Below are 27562 nucleotides of genomic sequence, written 5' to 3'. Positions count from 1 at the left end.
CCCAGAGAGAACCGCACACCCGCGAGGGCCAGGCCAGGCCCGGGGTGACCTCAGGTGACCCAACGAACCCTCCCCTCGGATCTCGGATCTGAGCCAGGACGCTGGGGACCATTCTCCAACCTTGCAGGAGCGCCACCCACCCGGCCCACCAGAGCCCGCCCACCTGGCCCGCCCTGCGCAGCTGGCCCCGCCCCATCTGTGCATCTGGCCCCGCCCACCCGGCCTCCCACGCCCCCGGCCCCGCCCCCACCCTCCACCTGTGCACCTGGGCCCGCCCACCGGGCTTCCCACGCACCTGGCCCCGCCCCCGCCCGCGCACCCTCCGGCCCGCCCCACCCGTGCACCTGGCCCCGGCCCCGCCCCCCGCCCCCACGCACCTGTCCCTCCGCCCGCCCCCCGCGCACTCACTCGGAGATGAGCCTCAGGAGCTGCATGCACTCGGACGTGATCTCTGGCTGCTGGTCCTGCGTCATGGACAGGATGCGCTTCTGCGGGAGCAAGACCGCGGGCGACCACCGTCTGCGTGACGTGACGTGACGCCGCGGCCCCGCCATCCCCGGAGCCGCCCGGACGCCCACGGCGGCGGCAGACACGCAGCCTGGCCCCAGCGGGCGCGCCTGGGCACCGAGAGCCGGGCCCCCCCCCCCCGCCCCCCCCCAGGTGCAGCCCTGCCTTGGTCGGGGGCAGGTGCCTTCCCCGCGGCCGCCAGGCCTGCGCTGGGTCGTGCCCTCGTGTGGGCGCCCCGGGTCCGCCCAGACGCCAGCACCCGCCCCTGGGGTGACGCCCTAGGGTCCCCAGACGTTGTCCCTCGCGGTCACCTGCCGCGGGCGCACCGTGACAGGGAACGCGCGCACGAAGCTGGGACGCGGGGCCTAGGCCTTCGGGGCCACCGGTCGTCAGACCCCAGCCCTAGAGCCAGCAGACAGGAGACCCCGTCCCCAGACGCTGCCACTCATCAGGTCCCGGGGGGTCGCAGACCCAGGACTGGGACCTTCTGCCCCCAGACACGACCGCGCCCTGAGGGGGCTCAGCGCCCTGCACACCCCGGTGCTTGAAGCTGGAGGGTCCGAGAGCCCATGGGTCCAGCACAGCAGTCCCCGCGGCCTCCCTGCACCTGCAGCACAGGTGCGCCCTGAGCTCCCAGACGGTGCACACAATCGTGCCCGGGCTCTCCCTGGCGCCCACCCTTCCGCAGGCGTGACGTCATGTGTCCTGACCTCCCCTGGGGGGTCCCCAGGTCAGGACGGCTTCTATCAGGACACGACCATGCGGGACTGCTGGGCACCTGCCCTCCCCGGGTTCCTGCTCAGACCCCACTGCGGACGCTGACAGGCTTGAGGACCAGTCACTGTCCCGCACTCCCCCGAGGACGGGGCACCCCTGCCACGCACACTGGCTCCGCACGTCCAGGGTGCACCTCCGTGGCCCGAACCCCACTCCCAACCAGCCACACGTCCTGGGTCCTCCCCTTGTGGCTCCCGCGCCCATGATGGAGAGGTCAGCACCCCGCCTGCCCCCTGGGGGTGTGCACACCCCGCACCCTGTTTCCAGGCCAGGACATGCGTCTCCAGAGCGCAGTGACAGTCAGGCAGCCCGGCCGGGGGCTCAGACACCCCAAGAAGTTCCGGGTTCACCTTCGCAGCACAGCGGCCTGGGCACCCGGCTCCGACGTGCGCCACACCCTCGGGTCCCCAGCGGCTGCTGCGCGCGTCCCGTCCACACGGGCACCGAGATGCCTCGGAGGGGGCGGCAGCCAAGACACAACACCTCACGCACCTTGAACTTGTGGAAAAAAAGCCCCAACTTCATGGCCGACTCTCGCTTCTCGTAGAGCGCCTTCAGCGCCAGGATGCACTTCATGCGCACGTTCGCATCCTTGGGGACAGAAACGGGGCGGGTCACCGCAGAACGGCGGCCGCGCCCCCACACTCCCGCAGACGCCTCCGTCCATGACCGCGCAGGCCGCCCGCAGCCTGAAACAGTCGAGGCGGGACCTGCGGGTTGGTGACCCCCTCACGGGGCACAGATGCCTTCTGGGGTCTGAACTGTACACCCCCAGGTCACAGGTTGGCCCCCGTGCCCCCAGGACGTCCGATGGGGCTGTTTTGGGAGGTGGGGTCTGTAATGGCGGGACGAGGCTGCCAAATGAGGTCAGTAGGGCGGGCTGATCCCATAGGACGGGCCCCTATAAAGAGACGGGAGGATGCAGACACGCGGAGTGGAACGGGCACGTGAGGACATGGGGAGAGCTCGGGGTCTCCACGCCCAGGACGGAGGCCTCGGGTCACGATCTCGGGGTCCTGCACTGAGCCCCACATCAGGTCAGGGCTCCCTGCTCAGCGGGCCGTGCTGCTCCCTCTGCCCCTCCGTCACCCCGGCGTGTGCCTGCTGGCCTCCCTCAAATAAACAAATAAAATCTTAAAAAAAACAAGAAGGAGAGAAACAAACACCCGCCTGGCCCAGCACACCCAACGGCTCCGCGACCCCTGCACCCCACGCGTTCTCTGTACAAAACTAAGCGGGTCCCTGAGGTCGTCTCGGGGCTAAAGCTGCACGTGGGCAGCGCAGGGCCCAAAGCAGGACACAGGCCCGCGCCGCACCGTGGCCCCACGTGGGGTGAGGCTGCCCGCAGGGGCGTGGTGGGCGGCCTATCAGGGAGCGCACGTCCTCCGCACCCAGGGGTCACCCTGCGGGGGGCGCTCGCCGAGCCTAGGGCCAGCGGGGCGGGGCCTCTCAGTGCCTCCCGGAGGTCTCCACCCCCTAAGCAATGCGGGGCACAGTGGGGGCAGCCCCCCAGGACCCGGGAGCACCGCACACCCCCACGCGCCCCGCTGCCGTGACAGCGCCCACAGCCGAGCCCCGCAGGCCCAGCGTGGCCCCAGCGGCAGCCCTGACGGCCTCCTCCCTGCACACCTGGCTCCCGTGGCCCAGTGCAGTCACCGCGCTTGTGGCCGCGCACTAGGCCACTCCCACTCCCACACCCCACAGGGGAAATGCAGAGAAATCTGCTCCAGGCCAATGTGTGTTACCGCAAAATCCATAAGTTAGCTCTCGACCCCCCCAGGGGATGGTATGTGCAGGTGAAGCCTCCGGGAGGGGACCGGTCCTATGGGTGGAGCCCCCGGGAGGGACCAGGTCCTAAGGATCGAGCCCCCAGGAAGGGGACTGGGTTCTAAGGGTGGAGCCCCCTGGGAGGGGACCAGGTCCTAACGCTGGAGCCCCCCGGGGAGGGAAACAGGTCCTAAGTGTGGAGCCCCAAAGAGGGGCCCAGGTCCTAAGAGTGGAGCCCCGGGGAGGGGCCCGGGTCCTTGTAAAGGACGAGCCCCAGAGCGCCCCCTCACCCCCAGCTCCAGGCGAGGACCAGGCGGGAGGCGCACCGTGAGCCAGGGATCAGGGTTCCCTCCCGTGGGGTCTGCAGCCCCGGGACCCGGGACGGCCGGGCCCAGCAGCGAGGACAGGGAACACGCAGCTGGGCAGCCCCGCGGGGGGTCCGCCACCGCCGCCTGCCCCAGCTCAGCCCCAGGACACAGAACAGCTCACAGTCCAGCCGCCTTGCCCTTTCCCGCAGAAACAAACCCGTCCACGCCACAACCCAAGACCGCTGCCCCGCGTGGCCGACCGCCGCCCTCCCACCCACGCCGTCCACGGCAGCACGCCGCAGGCAATCGGGCATTTGTCTCAACACCGTGATGAGCCACAAGCTCGTAAAACTCCACGCACAGCGGAGGACCGCCCGTGGGGCCTTGCCTGCAAAATGCGCGGAGCAGCGGAGCTCCAGGGGTGCCCCCACGCCTGCCCCTCGCACCCTGGAGGCAAGAGCCCCAGCTCCGGAGTCATGCGCAGGACAAAACGGCTCCGGAAACGGGATCACAGCCACGGGTGGGCACAGACAACTCCCAGGGCTGCGTCACGGTCGCTGCCGCCCGGAAGGCATCTGATCAGAAGCGCCGACCGACACTCGTTTAGTCTGTGATGGGAGCAAGGCGCCCGGCGGCCGCGGGACACCCCCCGCCCCCCGCCTTTGCTGTGCGGGGACGTGAGCGCGGGGTTCAGAGCTGCGCTGTCGAGGGTCGTGGCCTGGCGTCAGGCCGGGTGAGGACCGAGCTGGCCGTAGGCGGGTGGACCGGGACCGGGACCGGGACCGGGCGGGCTACGGGGACGCAGGCTGGGGTCACCTGCGGACGTGGCCGCTCCGTGATCCTCTGCGGGGGGGCAGATGCGACGCAGGGCCACGTCCGCAGGTCTCCCGGGGACAGGTGACCCCACAGCCCGAACCCGCCGTCGGGCCCAAGGACGGCAGCGCACGGAGAGCCTCCCCACGACGCTGGGCTCCGGACAGACGGCGAGGCCACGGCGGCGCGCGCACCTTGTCGTACAGCATCCAGCCGATATACTTCAGGTAATTGTTGTCCAGGAACATGTCTGGGTACAGGCGGATCCAGCAGCCCAGCTCCCCCATGCAGATCACCCGGATGTCCGAGCTCACGTCCCTGGGAAACGAGCCAGCGTGTCACCCGGCGGCCAGGTGCGTGGCAACCCGGGCTGAGCGAGGCTAGGTCACGGCCCGGGGCGCGGGGCACGCAGGGAAGAGCCTTACCGGTAGCGCGGCACAAACGTCCTTTTAAAGAGCGCGCAGATGATGTTGTCGATGGCCATGGGCTTGTTCTGGAACTGCGGTGGCACAAGGACGGGGGCGCTGGGCTGGGCTCCGCAGGCTGCCACCAAGCCACGGCTGGGGGGCAGTCACCCCTCGACACACATCTGCATCCTCTACACTGACCAGCCTGCGCCACTCGCTGCGGACCGTCCCGCCCCCGGATCTGGGCCTCTGGGGCCGCCTCGCACACGCTGACCATGCACACACGTGGGCGTACAGGGCAGGGGTGAAGGCGCTGGGAGGAGGAGCAGGAGGGGAGAAGGGGTGCAGGGAGGGGAGGAGCAGGGTGCAGGGAGGGGAGGAGCAGGGTGCAGAGAGGGGAGGAGCAGGGGTGAGGGCGTGCAGGGTGAGGGTGCGGGATGCAGGCGGTGCGTGGCGGGGGGACAGGGTGGAGGACTGTGCTGCGCCAGAGGAACCTAGAGGGGCAGGACCCTCAGAGGCGCACAGTTGTCTTTCTGGAAGCTTCCTGTACCCCAAGGTGTGGATGCCATACAGGTGACCTCCCATGTGCCCACAGGTGTGGGGGGGCTCAGACAGCAGGGGGATGAGGGGTGCAGGAGGGGGGACAGGAGACAGCGCAGGAGGTACAGAGACAAATGACAGTTTGCACCGGTGGAAGCACAGGTGAGCCCAGGAACAGATTCGTCTATGAGCATCGCAGGGACGGGGGGCACCTGCCTGTCCCCAGGACGACCCCCCCCCAGGGTCGGCAGCTGGAGCAGGACACGGACTCGGGTTGGGGCAGGGACTGCTGGCCCCGCTGTGCGGCCGCACCCCTCCTGGCCGCTGGCGTTTGGGAACCTGTAACCCTGGGGAAGGTCACAGCCCTGGGGACGGGGTCTGTCCTCACCACCGGCGCCCATGCATGGGGTGCAAACCACACAGGGGCAGCCGGGCGGCGGAGGGGCCCAGGGTGGACTCTGGCTCCTACCTGCTTTCCTGCACAGTGATGTCCTCACACCTGGGTCCCCCCCTCCCTCCGGTGCTGCCCCCCCCCGCGCCACCCCCTCACCTGGTGCCGGCGCTGGTCCAGCAGCTCCATGTAGTACTTGTGCCTGCCCTTGAGCTTGGTGATGCTCTCGATCTCGTATAGCCGCTGCGCCGTGCGCCTGCCCGTGCAGATGCCCTGGTTCACGCTGGCCAGCGCCGTCAGCAGCTTCATGGCTGCCAGCAGAGCGCGGCCGTGACTCCGGGCCGTGACCCCAGCGCTGGGCAGCACCTGCCACGCCAGGGCCCATTCTGGCCATTCAGCGGGGGGATCAGGGTGACACGGGGGCGGGAGGCCGGGGCCGCTGGGGCTGCTGCCTCCTGCCCCTGCCGGGCCGCGCGTGGACGGTCCCCCTGATGACGAGCGTGTGTGCCAACCCGAGAACACGAATGGGCAACCCCGGGACGTACACACACCCGTGACCTCCGCCGCCTCAAGGTCAGGTTGGGGTGCTGGCGGGACAGAGCGGGCTGCACGTGGCCTCGGAGGGCACGGCCAAGGACTGTCGCTGTGCCCCACCCTCCTGCCACAGAGGCCAGGATGGGACCCTCGGGGGCTCGCGCTGCCTTTACCTGTGTCCCCTGCAGGCCCAGGCATGGGGACAACACACACGCGGCCCCAGTGGGGCTGACGCCCATGCACACACGGGAAAGAGCCCTCAGTGTGCACGACCCGTCTGGCAGCCGGGATCCGAGCCCCACGTGCAGCCTCCTGCTGCAGCCTCGTCCTGGCCCCTGCGCTCCTGCGCGGTTACCAGGTGACAGGGCCGCGCGTGTGTGTGCGTGTGTGTGACGGTCACTCTGCAGGGCGCTGGCTGTCGGCTGCCGCACCTTCCGGAAGCACCCTTCACTCCACTCCCAGGACGGGCCCAGGACCCTCCCACGGAGTCCCCGTGCTCAGCGCTGGCCTCGAGCGCCTGCCCAGGGACCAGCTACGCCAACGGAGCGACGCGCAACCAATGACCCGGTGTCTGGAACCAGTGGTCGCTTACGAGACATTAGACCCACGGACGGTGGGACAACTGATAACGGTTGTCACAAACAGGACCCGCCAGGGAAGGCCACTCCCGGGACTCGAGGGGACGGTCGGGCAGCGCAGGCCCAGGGCGCCGGCACCGGGTCCGGAGCACCGCGCCCTCCCGCACACGTCGCCCTTGCCCGCCGCGCTCCCCCCACCGCCGTCACGGCCTTTGCTCTTCGGGGAAGGTGAGCAGGAGCCGCTCGTGCCCCCGACACTCTGCTCCGGGTCCTCCCGCAGCAAACCCCCGTCCGAGGCTTCTGCGCCCCTGCAGCTCCCGGGGCCACCCGCCCAGCAGCCTCTGCGCCTGCAGGTCCGCACGCTGGCAGCGCGGGGTGTGGACACCGGCCCTGACCCGGGAGCCCAGGCCCACGCCCCCGTCCCCGGGGCCCCGCCCCATCGCCCCGCCCCCGGGGCCTGTGGCCCCGCCCCACGGCCCCGCGGGTCCGCCCCCAAGCCCGAGACTCCGCCCCCTGTAGCCAGAGACCCCGCCCCCGGGACCAGTGGACACGCCCCATGTGACCAGTGACCCCGCCCCGGTCCCTGGCCCCGCCCCTGTGACCAGTGACCACGCCCCGAAGCCAGAGACCCTCCCTCGGGGCAGTGGCCCCGCCCCCGGTCCGTGGCTCCACCCCCTGTGACCAGTGGCCCCGCCCCCGCCAGTGCCCCCGCCCCCGGGCCGTGGCTCCACCCCTGTGTCCGGTAGCCCCGCCCGCGTCAGTGGCCCCGCCCCTGTGACCAGTGGCCCCGCCCCCCGGGCAGTGGCCCCGCCCCCGGTCCGTGGCTCCACCCCCTGTGACCAGTGGCCCCGCCCCGTCAGTGGCCCCGCCCCCAGCCCGGAGACCCGGCCCCCGCCCCGCGGCGCCTCACCTGCCAGGGAGCTGGTGTGCCGCAGGCTGTACACGGCCGAGTTGGTGAGGCCGCTGAGCATGCAGATGACCGTGTCCATGAGGTGGCCGTCACACAGCACCGACGAGTGTGTCAGGTGCACCAGCAGCTCCGTGAACTCGCAGAAGTTCACCCTAAACCGTTTCCAGAAGGGCCCCGGCCCCACGATGGGGTAAAAGTCATTCTGCTGTGTTCAAGACAGAAGGGGGGCGAGGTGCTGTGTGACAGGGACACGGGTCTGGGCCCCGCGATCGCGACCTGGAGCGCTGCCCTGGACAAGGGTCTCCAGGTCACACGAGCACACCCTATGAACCTGGGGGTCCCACGTCCACACTGACACAGGGTGACCCCAAGTCTCCCTGACCCTGCACCTGGGGGGGTCACAGGTCCACACTGACACAGGGTGACCCCGTGTCTCCCTGACCCCGCACCTGGGGGGTCACACGTCCACATTCACCCGTGACCGCAGCTCTCACTCGTCCTACACCTGGGGGATCACAGGTCCACAGTGACCACAGTGACCCCAGCTCACGCGTGCCGTGCCCCTAGCCAAGATCAGATATACACACCCAGTGACCCCACCTCCCTGAGACCCAGCAGCTGGGGGTCACATATCCACAGCCACCAGGGTCACCCCATGTCCCCCTCAGCCTGCACCTGGGCCAATGGTCCCGCATCCCCCTGGGCAGGTCGGCAGGCTGCGCCAGGTGGCCCCCACTCCGGCATGTGCCCCAAGGAGCCGGGCCCTCTGGCTGTGGCCGAGCACGTAGAGCTGCCGACCGCCCTGCGAGCGTGAAAGCTCCTTACAGGCACTGCTCTGGCCCGTGAGGCTCAGCCGGGTCCTGCTGTCCCCAAGGGACCAGGGGACTCCCAGGGACTCCGCTGGGGAGGGGGGTCAGAGGCCGAGGTCAGGGAAGGCAGCAGTGCTGGGCCTGGGGGCACGGGCGCCCCCCGCCTTCCGTCTGCTTCCCCCCCCAACGCCCACAAGTCACCAGGACAGTCCACGCCCACCTCCTGCAGCACGTGTGACGCGGGGCTCACGGGGACAGCCCTCCTCCCGCCGCCTCCACACCCCTGCCCCGTGCACTCCCCGCGCTGCTCCCCGCACAGTACTCCCTCCACCCCGTCCCCCACGAATCCCCCCCATCCCCCCCCCGAACCTGCGGTTGCTGCTCCGTGCCCTAGAACAACTCCCTGTTCAACCACTCTGCACGCACACGCACACACTACACAAACCCTCACTGTGGGTCATTCCAACCATGAGCATCACAACACCCTTCGGGGGCTGACGCACCGAGTACGCAGAACACGACCAGGTCCAAATGTGCCAGTGTAGACAGATCAGTGTCAAGTCTAAATGTGCCAGTGAAGACAGTGAAGACAGATCACTGTCAGGGCTCCATGACACAATGTAGACAGATCACTGTCAGGTCCAAATGTGCCAGTGTAGACAGATCACTGTCAGGGCTCCATGACACAGCGTAGGCAGACCACTGTCAGGTCCAAATGTGCCAGTGTAGACATATCAGTAAGGTCTAAGTGTGCCAGTGTACACAGATCACTGTCAGGGATCCATGACACAGCATAGGCAGATCACTGTCAGGGCTCTATGACGCACTGTACACAGATCACTGTCAGGTCTAAACATCCCAGTGTAGACAGAATATGATCAGCTCTAAATGTGCCAGTGTAGAGAGAACACAGGTCTCCATGACACAGTGTAAACACGATGAGGTCTACATGTGCCAGTGTAGAGGAACAGTAAGGCTTCGATGACACAGTGTAGAAAGAACAGTCAGGTCTAAATGTGCCCGTGTAGACAGAACACAATCAAGTCTAAATGTGCCAGTATGGATGGAATAGTCAGGGTCCCATGACCAATGTAGACAGAACATATCAGGGCTCCATGATGAAGTGTAGACAGACCACTGTCAGGTCTAAATGTGCCCGTACAGACAGGACACGATCAGGTGTCAGTGTGCCAGTGTAGACAGATCACTGTCAGGGCTCCATGACAGTGCAGACAGGACACGTCGGGTATACGTGCACATTGTAGGCAGCACACGGCCAGGTAGACATTCCCAGTGTAGACAGAACAGGCTCGGGCCTAAGTGTCCCAGTGTAGACAGGACTCACTGACTGAACTCACTTTTGCAGGACGAATCAGCTCTAACTGCCCCGTCGCGCACAGACACAGCCCGGCCCCACCACCTCACGTGGGCCCTCAGTGTACTCGGCGTGGACCGAGCGCCGCCAGGTACCGTCGCGGTGTGCTCAAGCCTGGGAAGCGCTACTGTAGCCAGTGTGGACGGGATGGGGTGAGGTCGGGGGGAGCCCCCCTCGCCCCAGTCAGGACCCGGTGAGGTCGCAATCCAGCAGGCCGCCAGGACCCGGGCAGCGGGGCCCGCCTAGTGCTACCCGGCACATGCCATGGCCCCTCGTCCACGACCAGGGCGCCCGCCCCGCACGGGGAACCCGACACGAGCTCTGCGGGCTCCGCGGACGTGGGGCTCGGCAGGAAACCACGCGGAACCGCCCGTTCTGAAACTCCGCAAAGCGTGTTACCAGCTTCTCTGGCCACATGATGGTCAGGATCCAGGGGTAAGCCAGAAACTTCTTGTAGTACAGCCCGGTCTCCTGCAAGAACAGAGAAGCGGCGGTGACGTGCAGCGTCCCCGGGGCACCCAGCCAGCCCCGGAGGGCCAGGCCCGCGCAGCACAGGCGCTGGGAGCACCTCCGACCCCCCAGGGGCCGAAGCCCGTGGGCGGAGGGGGCCCTGCTCCGGGCGGCCGACAGTGTGCGTGCCCTCCTCTAGGCAGGAGTCCACGTCCGCCCTCACGCCAGCGCCCTCGGGAGGGGCGGGAACGGACAGTGGCCGTGGGGTGCAGCCCTTGGGTTCACGGGCTCACGCCCAGAACACACACTGCGTCTCCCTGGGGGCCAGGCAGGGGAGAAGGCACGGCACAGATGCCACTCGGTGGGGTGGGGGACGTGTGAGGTGCTCGCGCTCCCCTGGCGCACGCCCTATGGCCAGTACGTGTGTCACCTGCCTGCTGTGGGCCCTGCACGCACGGCATTTCCCCGGAGAGTATCCAGGGGCCTGCTCCTTGGAAGGCACAGGGTCTCCCGCGACGGAGGCAGGGTGGGGGGCTGGCAGAGCCACCACTGCTGCTTCTGAGGTGGGGGAGACTGAACACGACCCCGATCCGCGACGGGGGCTCCCCGAAGAGGAGGCACAATCTGAGTCAGGGCCACACCGAGTGACCCAAAGGAAGGACCTAAGTTTTGGGATGTGGAGGCCAGAAAAACAGCAGGGGTGTCCCCCACAACTGAGGGCCTGGGCTCTCCACACCCCTGAGCTTGCGGGCTTATGGGGAGCCCACCCGGGGACAGACGGCAAACGTCACATGGGGTCCCAGCGGGTTCCGGCGAACACACACAGTGGCACACACACAAATGCATGGGCCTACACACACTCGCTTACGTGCACATATACACACATGCATGCAGCACAGCACAGAGGCACATGCACGGACCTGCACACACACTCGCTCACATGCACACATGCACAGCACCATTCAGAGGCACTTGCATACAGATGGACCTGCACACACTCGCTCAGGTGCACACAGGCACATGTGCATGCACACACAGCACAGCAGCACGTGCACAGAGCTACACACACAAGCTTGCTCACTTGCACATATGCACACGTGTGCATGCACAGCACAGAGGCACATGCACACATGGACCTACATAATACTCATGTGCACATATGCAGACATGCATGTATGCACAGCACAGAAGCACATGTACACGCATAGACCTGCATACACTCATGTGCACATGCACATATGTGTCCGTGCACAGCAGCGTTGTGGCACATGCACACACAGACCTACACACATATGGACACGTATGAGCATTACAGCACCATTCATAAGCACATGCACACATGAACCTGCACACAAACTTACATGCACATATGCACACGTGCGTGCATGTACAGCACTGCAGAGGCATATGCATACGCATGGACCTGCACACACACACTCCCTCATGTGCACACGTGTGTGCACGCACAGCACGACTCAGAGGCACATGCACACACATAGGGAGTGAGAGTAAGGCAGGAGAGTATTAGCTGCTGAACACACTCGAAGCTTACGCGTCCTTCCCCTTTTCTTAGTTTAGTCGTTCCAAATAAGAAATCAAAGAAAAAAGTTACTGTTCTTTGACCTGATTCACAAGACTCTCGGAGGGCACTGTGAAAGTGTTTTAAGATATGAGCCATGAATGCAGAAATTACGCCCGTCCCTGAAAGGACGAGTCGATGAGCAAACCGCGGTCCACTCACACAGCGGAACAGGGCGCAGGCTCGAAGAGGAAGGACGTTGTGCACCTGCAGTGGACGGACCTTGAGGACGTGGTGCGCAGTGACATGAGCCAGCAGCGGCAGGACGGCTCCCACCCCAGAGCCCTGTTCCTGCCCGCACCCCACCCCGCCTATGGGCGCGCGTGCCGGGGGGGGCAGCGGGGCAGCGGCGCTCAGGAGGCAGCTCCCGCCCCGCGGCCCCGGGCTCCCGGGCTGCACGGAGCCCGCCGCACCTGGTCAAACTTCTCGGTCATCTTGTGCACCACGCTCTTGCCTTGGTTGCTCTGGTACAGCTCGGCCGTCACCACCCCTGCAGAAGAAAGGGGGACACGTGGCCCCAGCCGCCTTCTCCCGCGTGGTGACGCCTCGTCCGTGAGAGAGGAGGCGAGGCCGCAGAACCCGCAGCTCCCACTGTCCGCACGGTGGGGCCTCGGTGAGGCACGCGCAGGGTGCCCGTCAGCCGCCGCGGGGGCTTCTCGACAGGCTGGTGGGCCCTGCGGTGGCCGCAGCAGCTTCCAGAGGATGCCCTGGTTGTCCCCGGTGACGAACGACTGCTCGAGGTGTGATGCACGCATGGGCGAGGGGCGCACTCAGCAGCGGTGCGTACACTCACCGTGAGCGCCCATCACCAGGGCCCACTGCAGGCAGCCCCCCCCACACGTGGGCAGCGCCCTCTCGTTTCCCCGGCCCAGGAACCGCTGAGACGTCGTTCGTCGGTGGGTGCACGTGCCCATTGTGGGCATTTCATGCACAAGGGGTCACAGCTGTGCGACCCACACAGTGCCTGCACATCCCCCCGAGCACCATGTGCTCACAGTCCATGCACGCGGAAGCAGAGGTCAGCGCTTCCCCCCTGCCTGTCGCTGAATAATCTTCACCCCTCGATCCCACGACCCAGAGATCATGACTTGAGCTGAAACCAAGTGTCAGATGCTTAACCAGTGTGCCACCCAGGTGCCCCTGTGTCCCTCTTCTTACAAGGACATGGTCTCATGGGACCAGGGACACCCTAAGGACTATCTTCCTGCTTCCATCTGCAAAGATCTTACCTCCCAGTGAGGTCACATCCTGAGGTCCTGGGGTCAGGACGTGGGCGCATCTTCCCTTGGGGAAGAATCCATCCTTTGCTCTGAGATGACAACGCTGCTCACAGGAGCACGTAGGCAGGACAGGCAGGCCCAGCGAACCCATGTTTGGGGACACCCACAAGTGCCCAGGAGCACGGCTCACCTTCGCAGCCACAGCACTGGACGAAGAAGCTGATGAGGTCCAGCAGGGCCAGCTCCCTGTCCTCCTTATACGACTGTACCCACTCCTCGACGGCCGTCTGCATGGGCAACAGCCACTGGTGAGCACACGTGTGTGAGGAGGTGCATGTGACAAGCCAGCCGTGAGGACACGTGTGCGATCATGCATCAGATGGCCAGTGGTGAGCACCTGTGTCTGTGACGAGCAGTGTGTGATAGAGCAGTGTGAGCAGTGGTGCACACATGTGTGATGAAGGGCATGTGACGGGCCGACCGTGAGCACTTGTGTGTGTGTGTCTGTGTGTGGGATAAGCTGCATGTGATGGGCAGCAGCGGGCACTTATGTGTGTGTGAGATCACATGCATATGGTGCACAGTGGTGAGCACGTGTATGTGCATGTCTGTCATGAGATATGTGTGTGACAGGCAGTGGGGGCACTTGTGTGTGAGATCAAGTGTGTATGACAGACACGAGTGAGCACTTGAGTGTGTGTATAGGTGATGAGGTGCATGTGACGGCCAGCAGTGAGCACATGGGTGTGCTCATGTGTGTAAGATGAGGTGTGCGTATGACGGGCAGCGGTGAACACTTGTGTGTGCACGTGTATGTGATGAGGTGCATGCGACGGCATCAGTGAGCATGTGTGTATGTACATGTGTGTGATGAGGTGCATGAGAGCACACATATGTGTGAGATTACACGTGATGGGTAGTGGTGAGCATGTGTGTGTGAGGTCCCCTGTGTGCAACAGGCGGTGATGAACACGTGTGTGCATGTGTGTGTGAGATCAGGTGTGGGTGATGAGCAATGGTGAGCACGTGTGTGTCTGTGTGAGGGAGAGAGCAAGTGTGTGCTGGGCAGCACTGAGCACCTGTGGGTGTGCACATGTGTGTGGGATCAGGTGCATGTGATGGGCAGCTGTGAGCACGTGTGTGCAATCAGCTGTGTGTAGGATGGGAAGTGGTGACCACGTGTGTGCACGTGTGTGTGAGATCAGGTGTGTGTGCCGGGCAGCACTGAGCATGCGTGTGTGCACGTGTGTGTGCCAGGCCACGGGGAACACGTGCAAAGGGCATACGTGACACCCGGAGGGCAGGCTCACACGGGGCTGCGGCGCTGCCGCCTGCAGCGGGTGCTGAGTCCGCAGACTCCAACCAGGCACCCCGCCCGCACCCATGCCCGCACTCGCACCTTGCTCCCACATCCCGCTCCTGCACCCTGCACCCCGCTCCCTACGCCCGCACCCACACCCCACTCCCGCACCGGCTTGTGCACCCCGCTCCACACCCCGCACCCGCTCCCCGCTCCACACCCCACACCCGCTCCCCGCTCCCGCACCCGTGGCCCGCCCGCCCCGCTCCCACGCCCACTCCCACGCCCCGCTCCTGCACCTCGCGCCGGCTCCCCATGCCCGCTTCCCGCGCCCGCACCCGCGCCCCACGGTGGTGGCACCTGCACGGAGCTCCTCCCCAGGGCGACCATCTCAAAGAGGGTCAGCTCGGTGGTGACGGCCACTCTCCTCTTGCGCGGCTTCCGCGGCGGCCGCCCTCGCCGGTGGTTGCCCTGCCCGCTGGCACTCGGGCCCCCGGGGGCCGCTCCCTGCGTCTGAAAGCCAAGGCGAGGACGTGTCGGGGCTGCACCCTGCGCCGGAGCCCCGTGTCCCCCGGAGCCTGAGGAGGCCCTGCTGAGGTCCTGGGGGACGAGGACCACGGTCCTGGGAGCTCCACCCGGTCAAGAATGCGGCCAGGCGGGAACCCTGACAATCAGGAGACAACAGCGACCCCGCGGCACGCCCTGCGGGGCCCGGCCACACCACATCGTCACGGCCGTCACTTCAAACAAGTCCTGGCTCCGCGTGGCCTGTCTGCACCTGCCAGAGGCCGCCCCTGCTCACCTGGGACCCCGGGCGGGGACTGCAGGATGGGCTGGGCCGCGGGCACCTGCAGTGACGGCAGCCGAAGACACCCCAGCACCGCCCCCAGCAGGGACGGGACGCCCAGTTGGAGGACAGGGGAGGGGACACTGAGCCTGAGGACTGGGAGGGGACACCATGTATGAGGATGGGGAAGAGACACTGAGCCTGAGGGTGGGGAGGGGACACCATGTCTGAATGTCTGCGGATGGAGAGGGCACACTGAGCCTGAGGACAGGGAAGGGATGCCGTGTCTGAGCACCGGGAGGGGAAGCACCCTGGGAGCACCATGGGGCCCTGGGCTTGTGGTTCAGTGGGCAGGCAATGTAGGGACGAAAGCTTCCAGGGTCCAGGGGGGAACCGCCCAGCGCCCAGCCTGCCGTGGAGAAGCACGTCGCCACCCCCACCCGGGCATCCCTCCCAGCAGTGCTCTGTGCCAGCTGGAGCTCCTCCTCCTGTCATCACCTCAAACAAGGTCACCATGGAGATGAACTGGCCAGCCTGGTTCCTGAGCCTCCTGCACGAGGGCCGCCCTCGCCGTCGGGGTCCACGCCCCCTGACATCCCGGCCCCCTGAGGGTCCTTCCTGCACCTACAAGCAGAATGTGGGATGTGAAGAGTCAGGGAAGGCGGGGGACCGGACGCCAGCTTGACGACAGGACCCCTCACCACAGGAGTCAGGAAGCACAAGCGCAAAGTAGCCGCTACAGCTGCCAGTTCCCAGCAGGGGCCCCCAGGGGAGGAGGGATGCCGCCCAAGTCACCCACTGCAGCTGCGGGACAGACGCCTGGGTCAGAGTTCCAGACTGTCGCCAGGCCCTCAGCTGACTGCTCATACAGCAGCCTCCCCTGCGCCCGTGTCCCCATCTGCGTCCCCGGCCCAGCCTGACACAGCAAGTCCACGTGCTGCAGCCACAGCCATGAACCAGCCGTGTCCAGGGAACCCAGTGCTCAGGGCTGTCTGTCAGCGCCATGGGGTACCCATCACCCCACTGATCAGGGCCCAGGATGCAGATGGGGAGCTCATGCCCATGATCGCCAAGGTCGGGGGAGGTCAGTCTCCTGGGACAGGTGAGCCAGCTCTCCCTGTCCTTATGGGCGGGTGGGGCCCAGGGTCTGAGCCCACCACAGCCTCAGGGAGGGTGGCTCGGAACCCGGGGTCATGTTCACGTGCAGATGAAGAGGGTCACAGTAGAAGCTGCAGTCATGTGCAAAGACGGCAGACCCCGGCAGTCACGGAGACAGTGAGACTGGGGGGGTCTTGGCAGAAACTGCGGCCACATAGGCAGACAGCAGCACTCAGGGGTCACTCAGGGTACTCCTGCCCCATAGCAGCCTGACCCTCCCTAGTGGGCTGCAGCTCCCGCGTGAGGATCAGTACGGACGCAGTGAGAGCCACGGCCACACCTGCCCCGACCCGAGGCTGCCCCGCTTGCTACAATCTGACCCACCAAGGGCTCGCTGACACTGTGAGTCCCCGAGGGCCATCCTGCGGCACAGAGGGCCTGCTGGATAGGCGCACATACAGCACCCCACCCCTGCATCCCCACCCTGGGGGCCTCCATGGTATCACCACATGGCACAGTCTTCAGAACCGAGAACATGCAAGGGCTCCAGGGCTAGGCCAGGCTGGCTCACTGGCACGATGACCTCACCGCCACACACACCAGGTCCCGCCTCTAGGAACCGCACATTGACACGTGTGTACATGACAGTCCTTGCGTCAGGAACACGCTCTCAGGTGCCTTCAGGAAGATAAAATTACAAAGGTACATGCATCCCCAGAGACACTGCGATGACGCACATGTGGTGTGATGCTCATGTGAGGAATTTATATCTTTGATCCCTACTTGTCTCATCAGTGTCTGAGAATTGGGTTAAAATCTGAAGCTATAAAAGGCATTTTCTGTAGTGTTACGTAGAATAGGGAAGAGGGAGCAGAGTAAATGTTTGAAGGTGGAGGAATGGCAAGCAAGTGGTACGTCCTGGGGATAACAAGGACCAAAAGCCAAACCTTAGACTTTCTTATTTGAAATTATTACAGACTTGCAGAATATGTGCAAAAATCATACACAGGGCAGCCCGGGTGGCTCAGCGGTTTAGCGCTGCCTTCAGTCCAGGGTGTGATCCTGGAGACCCAGGATCGAGTCCCACATCGGGCTCCCTGCATGGAGCCTGCTTCTCCCTCTGCCTGTGTCTCTGCCTCTCTCTCTCTCTCTATGTGTGTGTCTTTCATGAATAAATAAAACCTTTAAAAAAAAGCTATCTCTATTGTTAAGAATAAATAAATAAAAATAAATTGCTCCATGTGGCCAGCAGCACTGCATGAGGGATGAATAAGCACTAGAGGCACAAGTCTCCTTGCCCATGGAAGACTGGGTGGTTGTCCTATACCTGCTTCTACACTGGGCCAGAAACAGGGCAAGGTTGACTGTTTCTATTCCACAAGGTACTGGAAGTCCTACCCTGTGGAACGAGGAGGGGAAGGAAATGAAAGGCATCAGACTCAGAAAGAAGGTATAAAATTATTCTGAGGCTAGACCTGCCCTACGACCCAGCAATTGCACTGTTAGGGATTTACCCCGAAGATTCAGATGCAATGAAACGCCGGGGCACCTGCACCCCGATGTTTCTAGCAGCCATGTCCACAATAGCCAAACTGTGGAAGGAGCCTCGGTGCCCATCGAAAGATGATGGATAAAGAAGATGTGGTTTATGTATACAATGGAATATTACTCAGCCATTAGAAATGACAAATACCCACCATTTGCTTCAACGTGGATGGAACTGGAGGGTATTATGCTGAGTGAAGTAAGTCAATCGGAGAAGGACAAACAGTGTATGTTCTCACTCATTTGGGGAATATGAATAATAGTGAAGGGGAATATAAGGGAAGGGAGAAGAAATGTGTGGGAGATATCAGAAAGGGACACAGAACATAAAGACTTCTAACTCTGGGAAATGAACTAGGGGTGGTGGAAGGGGAGGAGGGCGGGGGGTGGGGGTGAATGGGTGACGGGCACGGAGGGGGACACTTGACGGGATGAGCACTGGGTGTTATTCTGTATGTTGGTAAATTGAACACCAATAAAAATTAATTTATAAAAAATAAAATAAAATAAAATTATTCTGAGGCAATTTTGACACGATTGGCTATGTAGAAAAATCCCAAAGGACATACCAAACTCTCTCCTCAAATTCAAAAGTGAATTTAGCAAGGCCACAGGATACAAGGTCAGTATAATGAAATCAATCTTATTTCGATAAACAAGCAATGAAAAATTGGACACCGAAAGTTTTAAAAAACAGTACGTATTACGACAGCTCCTCAAAAACAAAATACTTAAGACATCAGCCTAACAAAATACGTGTAGGGTCTGTGTACTGAAAACTACAAGACTTTGATGAAAAAAAATCAAATAAGACCTTCAGAAACAGTGAGCTATACCATGTCCATGGAATGGAATGGGGATTGGGCCGCTCTACAACAGCTGGGGACGTCAATACGCCACTCTCAATAGGGACAGAACGACCAGACAGAAGACAAGTGAGGATGAAAAGGACTTAAGAAACCAACTAGATCTAAGATACATACACTGAGCCCTCCACCCAGCAACAGCCAGCACACACCTTCCACTCATGAGCACTCGGGACACTCCCCAGAACAGACCACTTGTTAGGCCACAGATGAAGTCTTAATAGATTTCAAAAGACATAACATACGAAGCATGTTCTCTGACCACAATGAAAGAAGTCAGAAGCCAGGAACAGAAGGAAACCTGGAAAATTCACAAATCTATGGAAATTAAAACACATACTACTGGGCAGCCCGGGTGGTTCAGCGGTTTAGCACCACTTTCAGCTGAGGGCCTGATCCTGGAGACCCAGGATCGAGTCTCACATCGGGGTCCCTGCATGGAGCCTGCTCCTTCTTCTATCTCTGTCTCTGCCCCCTCGCCCTCTGTGTCCCTTATGAGTAAATAAGTAAAATCTTAAAATAAATAAATAAATAAATAAATAAACAAACAAACAAATAAATATAAAATAAAATAAAATAAAACACATACTACTAAAGAATGAGTAGATCAGAGAAGAAATCACAAGGGCAATTAGAAAATACTTAGGGACAAAGGGAAATGAAAACACAACATCACTAAAACTTCCAGGACACTGGGAAAGCAGTGCTAATGGGAAATTCATAGCTATAAATGCAGACACTGAAAACCGAGAAAGATCTCAGATCAACAAGGCAAGTAAGTTTACATGTTAAGGATCAAGAAAAAGGACAAAGTGAATCCAGAGCTTGCAGAAGGAAAGAACTAATAAAAATTAGAAGTGACGGATGCCTGGGTGACTCAGCAGTAGCGCCTGCCTTCGGCCCAGGGCATGATCCTGGAGATCCGGGATCGAGTCCCACGTCGGGCTCCCTGCGTGGAGCCTGCTTCTCCCTCTGCCTGGGTCTCTGCCTTTCTCTCTCTCTGTGTCTCTCATGAATAAATAAATAAAATCTTTTAAAAAAATCTGCACACACCTATAACTAGTACGAGACTGAATCATTAATCAAAATCTGAGAGACCACGAACATGACGGCTTCACTGAAGAATTGTACAAACCTGCTTTTTTTTTTAAAGATTTTATTTATTTATTCATGAGAGACAGAGAGAGAGAGAGAGAGAGAGAGAGAGAGGCAGAGACATAGGCAGAGGGAGAAGCAGGCTCCATGCAGGGAGCCTGACGTGGGACTCGTTCCCGGGGCCTCAGGATCAGGCCCTGAGCTGAAGGCGGCAAACCACTGAGCCACCCGGGCTGCCCCGTACAAACCTGTTTTACAGAGAACCAGTACCAATCCTTCCCAAACTTTTCCAAACACTGAAGAGGAGGGAAGACTTCCCAAGTCCATCCAGGAAGCCAGCATTACCCTGATTCCAAAGCCAGAGACACTGCAAGGGAACTACAGACCCATGTCCCTCATGAACACTGATGTGGAAATCCTCAAAAATAAACCCGCAAACAGAACTCAGCAGCACGGTAAAGGACGATGCAGCCACGTGGGGCTTACTCCTGGAGTCGAAGCTTGGTTCAAAATACAAGAACTGATCAACGTAAGGCACCACGCCAACAGAATTAAGGAAACATATCACATGATCAATTGCATTGATTCAGAAAAAGTATCTGACGAAACGCAGTACCCTTCCGGATAAACACAGACACACACACACACACACACACACACACACACACACACGCCGAGAACCTCCTAAGAATAGACAGAAATGATCTCAATGTAACCAAAGCCGTCTATGAAAAACCCACAGTGAACACCATGGGGAACGTGGAGAGGCTCAAGGTCTTCCTGTAAGATGAGGAGCACGGCAAGAATGTTCATTTGTGCCACTTGTATGTATGTATGTATGTATGTATTTATTTATTTATGAGATGGCTTTTTTTAAAAAGATTTTATTTATTTATTCATGAGAGACACAAACAGAGGCAGAGACACAGGCAGAGGGAGAAGCAGGCTCCATGCACCGGGAGCCCGACGCAGGACTCGATCCCGGGGCCTCAGGATCATGCCCTGGGCTGAAGGCAGGTGCTAAACCGCTGTGCCACCGGGGCTGCCCGTGCCACTTGTATTTAACACAGTAGTGGGAGTAGTGGCAGAGCAAGCAGGCCAGGCGAGAGAGAGAGAGAAAGAGAGGAAGGAGGAAGGAGGGAAGGCAGACAGACAGACGTCCAAACCGGAATGAGTCCAATTACGTTTGCAGATGATATGATGTCACGTGTAGAAACCCTCGCGATCCTAGACACACACACATAACTGTGGGAACCAACACATGAATTCAATCAAGTCACAGGATACAAGGTCAACACACAAAAATCAGCTGCATTTCTACACACCGGTAACGAACAACCTGAAAAGGAATTAGAAGAGGACACAGACGACAGTATCTAAAAGAATAAAGCACTTATGGGATCCCTGTGTGGCTCAGCGGTTAGCGCCTGCCTTCAGCCCAGGGCGTGATCCTGGGGTCCCGGGGTCGAGTCCCCTGTCAGGCTCCCTGCTTGGAGCCTGCTTCTCCCTCTGCCTGTATCTCTGCCTCTCTCTGCCTCTGTGTCTCATGAATGAATAAATAAAATCCTAAAAAAAAAAAAAAAGAATAAAGACCTAGGAATTAGCTTAACCACGATGGTGAAAGACTTGGATAATGGAAAGTACAAGACATCGCTGGAAGAAATTAAAGAAGATATAGATAAATGGAAGAGGCATCCCATGTTCATAGACCAGAAGACTTCCGAGTATTAAAAAGTGAACACAACACAACATGGTCTAGAGAGTCAGCAAAATCCCAATCAAGACCTCAGCATAAAATTCCCTAGGTATTTGTGAGCTGGGTTTTTTTCTTTTTCTTTTTCTTTCTTTCTTTCTTTCTTTTTTTTTTTTTTTTTTTTTTTTTTTTTTTTTTGTGAGCTGGTCTAACATTTAAGTGGAAACAAAGAGCAGGGATCCCTGGGTGGCGCAGCGGTTTGGCGCCTGCCTTTGGCCCAGGGCGCGATCCTGGAGACCCGGGATCGAATCCCACATCAGGCTCCCGGTGCATGGAGCCTGCTTCTCCCTCTGCCTGTGTCTCTGCCCCTCTCTCTCTCTCTCTCTCTCTGTGTGTGTGACTGTCAAAAATAAAAAAAAAAAAAATTAAAAAAAAAGAAACAAAGAGCAATGAGCACAGTGAAAACCATCTGCAAAAATCACTCACTTGGAGGATTCACACTAGCTAATTTCAGACTTTAGTGTAAAAGTATACTAATCAACGCTGTGTGGAAAAAGACAGCCCCGTACATCAGTGGAATAGGACACAGTCCACAAGGAGAACCACAAATACGGTCAACTGGCTTTTTATAAAAGCGCAAAAGCAACTCAGTGAATAAAGGATAATCTGCTTAAGTATCGTGCTGCACAACTGGACACCCGTATGAAAACAGTGACTCCGGCCCACATCTTCTGGCTTACCCAAAAATCATCTCAAAATGGATTATGGACCTAAAAGCTTTATTTTATTATGCATTTTTTAAGACTTATTTATTCATTAGAGACATAGAGAGAGAGAGAGAGAGAGAGAGAGGCAGAGACAGGCAGAGGGAGAAGCAGGCTCCATGCCGGGAGCCGACACGGGACTCGATCCCGGGCCTCCAGGAGCACGCCCCAGGCTGCAGGCCACACTAAACCGCTGCGCCACCCGGGCCGCCCTGGGCCTAAAAGCTTTAAAACCATACAGCCTTCACAAGAAAAACAACGGAAGAAAAAATTCGTTATCTGGCGTTAAAGTCCTTAGACCCATCACCAGAAACGCAATCCATCAAAGGAATGATTGATAAATTACGCTCTATCAAAACTGAAAACGCTTCCGCTGTAAGAGATACTGCGGACGGAAGGACGAGACAAGCCAGCGTCTGGGAGAAAATACTTGCAAAGCACAAATCTAATAAAGGACGTTTCCCGATATTTTATTTTAAAGAATGCTCAAAACTCAACAAGGAATGAAACAGGTCAGTAAAAGTGACCCGTGAAAGATTCCTGCAGAGTCTTCAGCAGAAAGCACACGCCGACGGGACGACGCACGCGGGGAGGCGCTCGTGTCGGGTGCACACGGAATCCGCTCGGCTGCCGTTGGGGCCGCGAACATCCTGCGAGCTGAGGGTGCTGGCGGGGACGGTCCTAGCTGCCGGCGTGTGCGCCCGAACACGCTGCAAGGCAGTGCGGCGACTCTCGGCCGTGCAGAGCTCGTGCACCAATGCTGCGCCCCTGCGTTCACCCGAGAGCGGGACACAGGCAGCGTGCGGGGGACCCAGGCGGGCAGCCTGGTCGCCACGAGGGCGGTGACCTCCCGAGGTGTCACCGTGCAGCCACATGTGGAACTACATCGTCGTGCTGAGGACAGAAGTCCCACCAAACCCAAAGAGAAACGGAAAAGAACCGTGTAGTGCGTGAGCCCGTGTAGACAAAGCCCAGGCCGCGCTCAGGGGGCACGGTCAGCGGGCACGCCCGTGACGAAGGCAGCAAGACCGAGCCCTACGAGACTGGGGGGATGGCGGAGGTGCCACCGTCCCGACGGTGGTGATGGTCTCACGGTGTGGACCTAGTCACACCGCACGCTTTCAGCACGTGTTGATTCCACATCAAGCATTTAGGGAAAAACATGCAATGAGCTTGAGTCTCTGTGGCAGGTACACGAGAGGACACGTCACGTCCGCGTGGAGGGGAGCAGCAGGATCAAGGGAGGGGGAGCCAAGAGCAGCCCACGAAGCAGGCTCCGTGCCTGTGAGTCGGGCAGGAGCGTCACCAGCGACTCCTCCTGGGGACACAGCTCCCGCCCCGTTCACCCTGACCCTCAGCACCCCTCACGGCGTGGGATTCCGCGCCCAACAGGGCCGCACCCTAGCCCACGCGCCCGCCCGTATGCCACACATGGATGCGGCAGGTTCTCATGGGTTTGGGGGCCACTGCTCGTCACCCTCCACACGGCAGCGCCCGTGCGACACCCAAATCATAGCCGGGCTGCTGTTTATTTTCATTCTGAAATCAGGAGCGATCAGAGAATAGCAATCTTGGGGCACCGGGGTGGCTCAGGGGTTGAGCGTCTGCCTTCGGCTCAGGGCGTGACCCTGGGGTCCGGGGATCGAGTCCTGCAGGGAGCCTGCTTGTTGCTCTGCCTGGGTGTCTGCCTGTGTCTCTCTGCATCTCTCAGGAATAAATAAATAAAATCTTAAAAAAGAGAGAGAGAGAGAGAGAGAGAGAGAACAGTGATCTTACTGCGGTGCAGTCACAGCCTCAGGTGCTGGTAACAACCCAGCGACTGCTGGCGGTTATCAGCCCCACTCGGAACAGCCGTGGATGGGATCGCCGGCTCCGCAGCGGGGCTCGAACTCACGACCCTGAGATCAAGAGCCAGCCCGCTCCGCCAACGGAGCCTTAAAACTTTGTAAGACAATAGATATGATGTGAACGCGTTTCTCAATTAAGGTTTTGGGCATCTATCTGCGGGCGCAGACGAGCAGACACGCAGGTGCATTCGTGCGCTCAGGTGTGTGGTACAAAGAGAGCGGAAGGGGGCGCCTGGCTGCTCCACCGGGACAGCACGCCACCCTTCATCTCATGGTTGTGAGTTCGAGCCCCACGTCGGGTGTAGACATTACCAAAATAAAATAAAATAAAATAAAATAAAATAAAATAAAAAATAAAATAATAAATAAAATAAAATAATAAAATAAAATAAAATAAAATAAAATAAAATAAAATAAAATAAAATAAAATAAAATAAAATAAAAATCCTGGACGAATGTTCACCAAAATCTTGGCAGTGACCCCTGTACGGTCGGATGACAAGGGACCGGTACTGCCTTCCGTGCTCCCATGTGCACGCTGTCCGTGTAAACCCGGCCGCGCTCACGGCACTTACCGACACAGCGTCCCGGCCGCCGCCACCGCAGACTGCCACCGCGTTCACCCTCTCTCGGCCAGACCTTCCGCCAAGACACAAGAGAAGTCAGACGGCGGCCTGGAGCCCCCGGCGCCACAGGCCGCCCCCCACGCCCCCTGCCAGTCTGTCGGAGGCACACAGCACGACTGCAAACACGGGGGTGCCAAGTAGCTCGTCTGCCACTCGCGTTCTGCAAATGGTTGTCGGCAGAGGGAATGAAGCAACAGCGGCAGACAATGCCAAGGAATTGGGAGCGGCGGCTTAGGAAGGCGCGAGCTCCAGGGGTCCCCGTACTGGGAAGGGAGGAGGGAGGGGTGAATCACACCCCCGCCTCTGCCTGCTGCTAAGTCACCCTGCGGGGCTGGGGCGTCTGAGCCCAGGATACACCTCAGCCTCCCGTCCTTGCTGCGTCTCCCAAGCGCGGATAGCGGAAAATCGAGAAAATGGAACACTTTCAGCTGCAGCCCAGCGCTCGGAGCTGCCTCCCCGCCGGCGTGCACAGCGCATCTGCCCCGGGGCCCGTCTTCCCCTCTTCCCCACGCCCCCCGCAGCCTGATCCCCTTCGCTGCCCGTGGAGCACAAACAGGGGACCCTCGTGCAAGGGCTGCGTGGCCAGCGAGGTCCCCAGAGCGCTCTGCGTACACGAGGCTGCCAGGATCCGGGGCTCACTTGGGGGAACCGTCTGCCCTCGGCAGCGGCCATGAGACACAAGGTCCACAGCAAAGCCCTAAAAAATGCGTTACCTCATTATGAAGCGTTAATCCTCGCGCGGCCCTCCCACGGCCACTGCTGGAGGCCGCCGGGCAGGCTGGCTCGGGGCGCGGGCAGGATGCAGCCGGGATGCGGCCGGGGCCCCCGAGAGGGCGCGTGCGGTGGGGAGCCAGCGCCCGGCCCGGCCCGCACACGCTCGCTGGCGCTTCTCCCCCAGCCACAGGCTCCCCTCTCCCGAGGAGGCAGGGCTTGCGCGCGGGGACCTGCCCGGACCTCACGCCAGGTGGCGTTGCAGGACCACAGCGGGCTCCTGAGCACTCTCGGCCGGCCTGCCCTGCCCACGGGCCTCCGGGTTCCAGAGCCAGCTCCTGGGGGACCCACGACCCGGTGGCATTTCCCCGGACTCCCTCATCCCTGCAGGCCTGGAGCCGGGCGACACGGCAGAGGGCTGGGGGACCCGCCCCGGAACACACACCTCGCGCTGCCTCGCTGCAAGTTTTAATCCCGTCTCTGTTCCATCCACACGGGGACGGGGACGGGGACGGCACCGGGAAGGACGGCCCGTCGGGGCTGAGTTTGCCCGTTTTCCGTGTGCCGAGGGACCAATGTCTCAGCTCGGTCCTGCTCAGCTTGCTCGCGTGACTTGGGGCCGCGCAGACCACAGGCCTGCCCGGTGACACCGTGTCCAGGGTGCCCTAACTGCCCGCAGATAGGAACAGAGGTGCCGCCCGGGCTACAGCCCCCATGGTCCCCGGGTGTCTGCCCTGTGCTACGTGTCACAGTGCGGAGCTTTCACATCCTCTCTCTAAACAGCAGAAAGGCCGCGGCATCCTGCACACACTTAAAAGGGAACGTTTCCACTAAAACTGCTCCTCTGTGAAAAGAAGAACCCCCTCGTGTCAGCGGGCACCCACGTGACCCTCTCAACACCGCGCGCGGACTATAAAGGAGAAGGGCCTGAACCGGAGGTGCGCTCCTTTGGAGCAGCCCTGCTCTCTCTGCCTGGACCCAGCGGACTCTGCAATCATGCTGCACACCACTTACCTGCCACGTGCCGGTCCCCAAACAGGACCTGGGACCCCCAGGGTCACACGCAGGCCAGTACCAGCACAGACTTCTGAACCTCGCCCAGGCCGGAGTCGAACCCCAAGCCGCACCGGGGATGCCCCAAGTCAGCATCCCACGCCCGAGGCAGAGTACAGGAGCCATACCCCCGTAGCAGTGATGGACTCAGACGTGCCAGGAAAAATGAGACTCCTAGGGACTGGCTCGGATCCCCAAGGCAGGGTGTGGGGCCCCCAAGGCAGGGTTCCAGACCCCCAGGGATGGGACAAGATTCCCACGGCAGGGTTCAGGCCTCCCGAGGCTCTGCTCATCCCCCCAAAGCAGGGTCTAGGGCCCCTGGGTCACAGTCCTGGCTATGGAACCCCTGCAGCCAGGTCAGAATCTCCAAGGCAGAGTTGTGGACCCCCATGGCTGGTTCAAAGCCCAGGGCCTGAACCTCTGAGGCCTGAACCCCCGGTGCCTGACCTGGATTACCAACATAGACTTCATGACCCCCCAGGCTAAATTCGGAATCTCTAGGCAGTCCCCACTCCTCAGCCAGGCTCCAGATCCTATCTCAGACTTCAGACCCCCGGGGAATGGTTCAGATGTGAAGCCAGGAAAGTGTCTGGGACCCCTCCAGGGCAGCACTTGCACCCCTTAAGGCAAGGTTCCAGATCCCCGGGGGCTTTCAGACCTGAAAGGCAGGATGTGGGACCCCCTGCTCCACGCAGGGCAGCACTTGGATGGATGTCCAAGGCAGGATGTGGGACCCTTGGGGGAGGATATGAGGACCCCCCAGGGGACCTGCAATAGGAGGATGTATGTACCCTAGGGCAGGATGGGGGACCCCCCCCCACCCAGGGCAGCACTTGGATGGATGTCCAAGGCAGGATGGGATGTGGGACCCCTGGGGGAGGATATGAGAATCCCTTCCCCATGGGACCTGCAGTGCACCGTAGAGCAGGATGGGGGACCCCCCCATCCACCCAGGGCAGCACTTGGATGCCCAAGGCAGGATGTGGGATCCCTGGGGGAGGATATGAGGACCCCCCAGGGGACCTGCAATAGAGGATGTATGCACCCTAGGGCAGGATGGGGGACCCCCTCCACCCAGGGCAGCACTTGGATGGATGTCCAAGGCAGGATGGGATGTGGGACCCCTGGGGGAGGATATGAGAATCCCTTCCCCATGGGACCTGCAGTGCACCGTAGAGCAGGATGGGGGACCCCCCCATCCACCCAGGGCAG

General features: G+C 60.9%; 1 protein-coding gene across 5 annotated transcripts in view; it reads right to left on the bottom strand.

The window, feature by feature from the left end:
* The window catches only part of LOC129518438 (cohesin subunit SA-2-like), a 45876-nt gene extending 18817 nt beyond the window's left edge, over positions 1-27059 (bottom strand). The window contains exons 1-13 of one of the 5 annotated variants that reach the window (XM_055338574.1): positions 25300-27059; positions 24536-24599; positions 15551-15676; positions 14626-14778; positions 13156-13252; positions 12159-12235; positions 10116-10187; positions 7533-7737; positions 5670-5821; positions 4598-4671; positions 4367-4490; positions 1777-1875; positions 409-488 (exon numbers count right to left, since the gene is read on the bottom strand). In XM_055338574.1, the coding sequence (XP_055194549.1) occupies positions 409-488; positions 1777-1875; positions 4367-4490; positions 4598-4671; positions 5670-5821; positions 7533-7737; positions 10116-10187; positions 12159-12235; positions 13156-13252; positions 14626-14778; positions 15551-15676; positions 24536-24599; positions 25300-25304 (1328 nt within the window). In that variant the 5' untranslated portion in view covers positions 25305-27059. The remainder of the gene's footprint in view (positions 1-408; positions 489-1776; positions 1876-4366; positions 4491-4597; positions 4672-5669; positions 5822-7532; positions 7738-10115; positions 10188-12158; positions 12236-13155; positions 13253-14625; positions 14779-15550; positions 15677-24535; positions 24600-25299) is intronic. The other 4 variants (XM_055338572.1, XM_055338571.1, XM_055338570.1 and 1 more) reach the window with 4 other exon arrangements.
* Between the last annotated feature and the right edge of the window lie 503 nt (positions 27060-27562).

The sequence above is a fragment of the Nyctereutes procyonoides genome, unplaced genomic scaffold (genome assembly GCF_905146905.1).
Source record: "Nyctereutes procyonoides isolate TBG_1078 unplaced genomic scaffold, NYPRO_anot_genome, whole genome shotgun sequence".
NCBI lineage: Eukaryota > Metazoa > Chordata > Mammalia > Carnivora > Canidae > Nyctereutes > Nyctereutes procyonoides.
The sequence above is the reverse complement of the archived record's forward strand: the minus strand, read 5'-3'. Positions and strand labels throughout refer to the sequence as shown.